This window comes from Telopea speciosissima, chromosome 1 (genome assembly GCF_018873765.1).
Source record: "Telopea speciosissima isolate NSW1024214 ecotype Mountain lineage chromosome 1, Tspe_v1, whole genome shotgun sequence".
Taxonomy (NCBI): domain Eukaryota; kingdom Viridiplantae; phylum Streptophyta; class Magnoliopsida; order Proteales; family Proteaceae; genus Telopea; species Telopea speciosissima.
In genome coordinates this window covers 83,823,323-83,829,322 of record NC_057916.1, presented here as the reverse complement: position 1 = coordinate 83,829,322, position 6,000 = coordinate 83,823,323, and the positions used below count along the sequence as shown (strand labels likewise).

General features: G+C 39.2%; 1 protein-coding gene, 1 long non-coding RNA gene and 1 pseudogene across 2 annotated transcripts; all 3 read right to left on the bottom strand.

The window, feature by feature from the left end:
* Window positions 1–1,758: 1,758 nt before the first annotated feature.
* LOC122655803 (aconitate hydratase, cytoplasmic-like) lies at window positions 1,759–2,720 on the bottom strand. The gene is made up of 3 exons (XM_043850148.1): window positions 2,633–2,720; window positions 2,081–2,266; window positions 1,759–1,860 (listed from the first exon to the last, which is right to left on the bottom strand). Exons 1-3 carry the CDS (start codon window positions 2,684–2,686, stop codon window positions 1,759–1,761), a joined length of 342 nt encoding a protein of 113 aa, XP_043706083.1. The 5' UTR covers window positions 2,687–2,720.
* Window positions 2,721–2,873: 153 nt separating this feature from the next.
* LOC122640356 lies at window positions 2,874–3,839 on the bottom strand. Its single transcript, XR_006329649.1, has 3 exons — window positions 3,751–3,839; window positions 3,279–3,384; window positions 2,874–3,008 (listed from the first exon to the last, which is right to left on the bottom strand). It is a non-coding gene; the product is annotated as an uncharacterized LOC122640356 (long non-coding RNA).
* A 1,101-nt stretch (window positions 3,840–4,940) lies between these two features.
* Window positions 4,941–6,000, bottom strand: part of LOC122655794 — a 78,006-nt pseudogene continuing 76,946 nt past the window's right edge.

The following is a 6,000-nucleotide window of genomic DNA, read 5'->3' as shown; positions in this document are numbered from 1 at the left end:
TTTTGTGAAAAATCGATCTTAGGGGGTCTTGAACAGATCTGGTGATAAGAACAGATAAAAGAGAAGGCCTGCTGCAGTTCTTGGTCTTCAAATAGGAGTGGTCCCTTGTAGCAGAGATGGAAGCAGTCCCCAAAAACTGAAGAAGCCAAATATCGCAGACAGGTAATAGTGTCCCTATCGAGCAGAAAATCACACCATAGAAAGAGGTAATGGAGGGCAGCAACTAGATCTTGTAGATCACCTCATTAGTGCTGCCCTAGTGGGAGAATGAAGAGCAAGAGAAGAGAAGGAAGAAACCGAGAATGAAAAAAAGGAAAGAAGGAACTGAAATCGAGAATGGAAAAGAAGGGGGGGTCCCTAATTCGAGATCTGCTCTGATACCATGTTAACATATCAGAATTAGGCTGAATGCTTGGATGCTTAATTCATCCCAAGCACCTTCTTATTTATAAGAATAATAGAATAGTAAAATATATACATGAGCAATGTGGGACTAAACCACATATACAAAAACAATAAAATAACAAAGGGAAAAAGTCCAGAATACCCCCCACGGTATTCTGGCCCATATATCTAACAGGAGATAGAGATCTGCAGCTAAAACTGATTTAGAGGTAATATCGGCCCAGTTCTTGGATCCTCTAGACCGACAGAATGACATCCAATCTAGCGGAAAGTACTAAAATTCCTTGAACCAACTTCCGGGCGGATTAACTTTGCCCATACTTGTCAGGTACGATATTATAGTAATATGTTTCCAACAATTAGAGATAGGGATGATTTAGAGGTAATTCAGGTAACACCTCAACATTTGAGTTACATTTAAAACTAAGTCGGTGGCTGTGACCCCATCTAGGAACTTTCTGGTCAACTTGAACCCAACAACACCAGGTAATACCATGCTCATGGGCTGACAATATTGAGAAGTGAAGCATTAGAGGTAATATTGAAACAGAACTTAGATGCACATAGATGCCCAAGAATCATGCACCTATGTATACCCAAGACATGGGTGTATTAGCAAAAGATTAGTCCTAAAATAGCAGTGTAGTGTAAAAACCCGGTGGTCCAAAAATACAATTGAATATGTAAGACTAAAAGAGGTTTAGATTTCATCTGCCTGAATGATTACAGAGGTTAAATTCATAAGTAAATCCACGACAATAAAATTCATATGTGAAAACATCAATATCCAATTATCCATAACCCCGAAATATATGGAGTTCAAAATAAAAATAAGGGTAAAGGCTGGGCATGCCTGCACTGTGCCCAGCTTGAGTCTGTGTCTCTCCCACCCCCTAAGGAAATGACTCCCCTGCCCTCCCCATCCCACTCTCTCCATTGGGCACAGCCGCTAGCTCCAGGAAAGCCAGCGCCGTGCCCAACCCTCTCCCTAAAAATAAACTATGATTATAAGGCAAATATTAGGTAGAAAAGAGAATGCACAGGAAGTACGATAAGATATAAAAGAATCTAGAGCAAGTATCAGTGGCGGAACAATGTGGTATCCCATGAGAGTTCCTCTATCACAGTATGCACATGCATCCAAGTTTCCAAATGCAATGATTTGCATTCTTTTCTTTGGATGAATACGCCAAGCTTGGATTTCTCCATGATTATTGTAATAAGTACAAGCATTTCCCTAGACAATACAAATTACCAGGTTTAGTTGACAATTTTCTTATTATACCTGGCCAAGAATTGCTGCCTCTGCTTCAATTCCTCCAACTCCCCATCCAGCAACTCCTAACCCATCAATCATAGTTGTATACTTGTATGGGTATCAGTTCCAACCACACTATCAGGGTACAGCTGGCCATCAGTGTTGAATACAACCCGATCAAGGTATTCCAGGTTAACCTGAGTTTCAATAGTAATTTACACCGTACATAAATATAAAAAATGATAACATTAGTGTGAGTAACACAAGACCATTTGAAGATTTCATATATTCTACTTATCAATTGGGAGAAGGAGTATTTAGAGACAGAAGAAAGGAAGGAATTATGTAGATCTGAAATCTAAAGGTAGAACCCATGTGATGTAACATTGCTATTTCTGATGACAGTAACTCCCTAACCTGATGCACGATACCAGAGCCGGGAGGAACAACAAGCATGTTGTGAAAAGCAGTAGATCCCCATATAAGAAAAGCAAATCTCTCCTTGTTCCTCTCAAATTCAAGATCCATATTTGCCTTCACTGCATTTTCAGATCTTGCTACATCCACCTGAACAGAATGATGAACAACAAGATCCACTGGGACCTGCATAAAATATCAATTTTTAGAAGAAAGTTAGGAAACCTTCCCCAAAAGGAAAGAAAATATAGATTAGAAATACAGGAATAACAAGAATACATCTTACACTCAAAATATTAAATGCAGCAAAGTCATCTAGAAAAAGAAAAAAAAGCACGTTAAAAGAATGTGGAATGAGTGACATTATTACAGAATCAAATATATGTTCTATGATGTTACCGAGAAAGAAGAACAGAAGTAGTTCATCGAAGGCCACTTCAGTAATTATTAGTTCCTCACTGTTTTCATGATGGGGAAGATTTTGGATGTTCAACACCGAAGAACTTACAAGGAATAAATATTGTAATGAAAAGGAAAAATATCACCACCTACCAAAGGGGTAATCTTGTTAGAATCACTGCCAAGCTTGTTCATAGCATCCCTCATGCAAGCAGGGTCAACCACAGCTGGTACACCAGTAACATCCTAACCAACAAATGTAGGTCATAAAATTTGGCAGAAATGTAACAAATTAAAACTACTGTGCAATTACATCTTCAAAAAACAAAACTACTACGTAATTAGCAATTTAGCATAACGATAAACACCTGCGGGAGAACACGGGCAGGCTTGAAAGGAATCTCGACTTGTTTGGGAGAAGTATTCTCCCAATCAATAATCTTCTCAACATCTTCCTTGGTGACTTGGAAGTTGTCACAGCTACGGATTGCCGATTCAAGAAGGATCCTGATGGAGTACGGCAACTTATCTGTGATGCACACAATGTAAAGATGAGTGGATTTCTAAGAGATTGTGATTTTGGGAACCTGATAACAATACGAAAATTCAGAGTATTTCAAACTTCAAATCCGAGATAGCCTCATAACATAGAAGGTATCCTTCAATGCTGAAGAGAAACGGGAACTCGTGAGGGGAAAGAAGAAAAAAGGAACGTCAAGAAGTCCAAGAAGGATGACAAAATATATAATTTGCACATAAGAGCAGAAGTACAAAGGGGAGCAGCGATAATGCCACTTACCGATCCTTGGATCATTCAGAGCAGGTAGGCTATCGTACTTTCCAAACTCGCCACCACCAGGCTTGGGAAGACTGGTTAAGATTTCCCTTGAAAGCATTCTCAGAAGCTGATCCAACACATATTCACAAACAGAACTCGATCAATTATGTCGATCTCTGGAACAGTATTAACTCGAGAATCTAATCATCTATACAAATCGTCTTTCTCTAGTAATACGCTGAGTTGGATTAGTTAATCCAATAATTTAAGTTGTTCGCTCAATACATAAAAAACATAAATCAGTGATGAATATTCATAAAGGACTCTCATCAACCAAGGCACATTTTTAATCCATCTGGTCCGATTTCAAAACACTATTCAGAAATTAAAGCAAATATCCTCCAGCAACAACGAAACAGCGTAGCCAAAAGATAAAATTCATCAAATGAATGAAATTATAAGTTGAAAAACCGGTCTGCGTCGAAAGTCATACCCATAGTAGAGATCTTGCGCTGAAAGCATTCAATCACAGGAGCAGCAGCCCTGGTCTGAGCCCTAAGACTAGCTGGAGATCTCCAATCGACACCGTGGCTCCAGCGAGGAACCGAGGATTGGGTGAAATGGATAGCAGTGGAGAAGCAAAGTGATCGGGCTTTGATGAGAGAAGGAGAGAAGTTAGGGTTTTAGAGATGGAAGGCAAGGATAAGGACGATAAGAAATGAACCCTAGAAGCTCTGAGCAGCGCCGCTGACGAAGAAGACCGTGACATTAGAGGTAATTCAGGTAATACCTCAACATTTAAGTTACAGTTAAAAACTAAGTCGGTGGCTGTGACCCCATCTAGGAACTTTCCAGTCAACTTGATCCCAACAACACCAGGTAATACCATGCTCATGGGCTGACAATATTGGGGAAGTGAAGCATTAGAGGTAATATTGAAACAGAACTTAGATGCACATAGATGCCCAAGAATCATGCACCTATGTATATTCAATTCATGGGTGTATTAGAAAAAGATTAGTCCTAAAATAGCAGTGTAATGTAAAAGCCCGGTGGTCCAAAAATACACTTGAATATGTAAGCCTAAAAGAGGTTTAGATTTCATCTGCCTGAATGATTACAGAGGTTAAATTCATAAGTAAATCCACGACAATAAAATGCATATGTGAAAACATCCATATCCATAACCCCGAAGTATATGGAGTTCAAAATAAAAATAAGGGTAAAGGCTGGGCACGCCGGCACTGTGCCCAGCATGAGACTGTGTCTCTCCCACCCCCTAAGGAAATGACCCCCTACCCTCAACATCCCACCCTCTCCATTGGGCACAGCTGCTAGCTCCAGGAAAGCCAGCAGCGTGCCCAACCCTCTCCCTAAAAATAAACTATGATTATAAGGCAAATATTAGGTAGAAAAGAGAATGCACAGGAAGTACGATAAGATATAAAAGAATCTAGATGGCTCTCTCAGAGTTTCCATATTGACTGCAAAATTCAAGTTCATCATTAGATGTTCTTTTTACATGCAACAAGTGTACATTTCACTTGGGCAGGCAAGCTTTCAGCAGATAAAATTACTAACTTTTTTTGCCCTCTCTTTTTTTGACGAGTCAGATACCATTACTAGTTAGTAGGAACTGCCATGGTAATTGAAACCGATGCAATCGAATAGCACATAAAAAATAAGGGAGAAGGGGTTTCAACAACATAAGTTCTCAAAATACTGCGTACCATATCCTTGCAAGACATGGGCACATGTCACCACACGTAGATAAGCTTCAACATGATTTGCAAGAGGAGCAGCTGCAGATAAAATGAGATGTACATTCCCTCCTAAACCTTGCTTTACATGCCGAAGTCATGAAAATCATCAAGAGTTCTAAGTAAATTTTGGAAATCTCTCTAGCAAAAGTAAGCAGGAAATTAGAAAAAATACAATTTTCCACTTCCAATACCTTGCTAAAAACAATTTTGTCACTCAGTGGGGAGGCCTCTTCATGTGCAAGCCCCTTCTTCATGTTATTTAGTTTGCTGCAACATTTGTATGTTGTAGGTTAAAAACTAGAAATGAAAAGGTAATGCACTAACATTCACTGCAGGAGAAATCAAAAGAAACACAATAAAATCTAAACATTAGTTTATGAATTAGCACAGAAACATCATGGAGTAAATAAAAATGAATTGCAAACAACTTGTTATAAACAGAACCATGAGTGACATTGGTGGTATTATTTTTGTAGGAACATCTTCAAGACTTGAACTGCTCCTACAATATATTTCTATGAAGTTCCAAGGCATTCAACAAAGACCACCCAACCCAACACTGAACTGAACTAAACCTTATCACAAGTTCACAACTACTTCAGGACGGCTATAGAAATCCTGCTCCAATAGAATTGTGCGGGCTTCAATTTGAGAAGTTAAGACCGAACAAAGGTAGGATGCATAAACATTGGTCCCTAACCAGAAAATCTGGACATGTGTCAAATATGTTGTTGATAAGGAAATATTAATGAATGGGCAACAATAAGCAGCTATCTTTGACCATCCAATCTGCAGACTTTTCTGGAACATATGTGGGTGTTTTCTACTGTAAATGGAAGATTAAAATTGGATGATGGAGACCATCTGATTGATTGCTTCTAGGCCAAGTAGATCTCCTCGGCAGGACCAATTAAATGTTGGTCCGGAATTGCTTGCCTATCATGTGTCCACTTATTTGCAAGTGTTTGTGCTCAGGAGCA

Excerpts from the sequence above, each read along its gene's own strand:
- LOC122655803 (XM_043850148.1), bottom strand. The coding sequence starts at position 2,686 with ATGAGGGATGCTATGAACAAGCTTGGCAGTGATTCTAACAAGATTACC. Across the intron at positions 2,267-2,632 it reads CTAACAAGATTACCCCTTTG|GTCCCAGTGGATCTTGTTGT; the intron begins GTAGGTGGTGAT and ends TATTTTATGCAG. Across the intron at positions 1,861-2,080 it reads GCTCTGGTATCGTGCATCAG|GTTAACCTGGAATACCTTGA; the intron begins GTTAGGGAGTTA and ends ATTGAAACTCAG.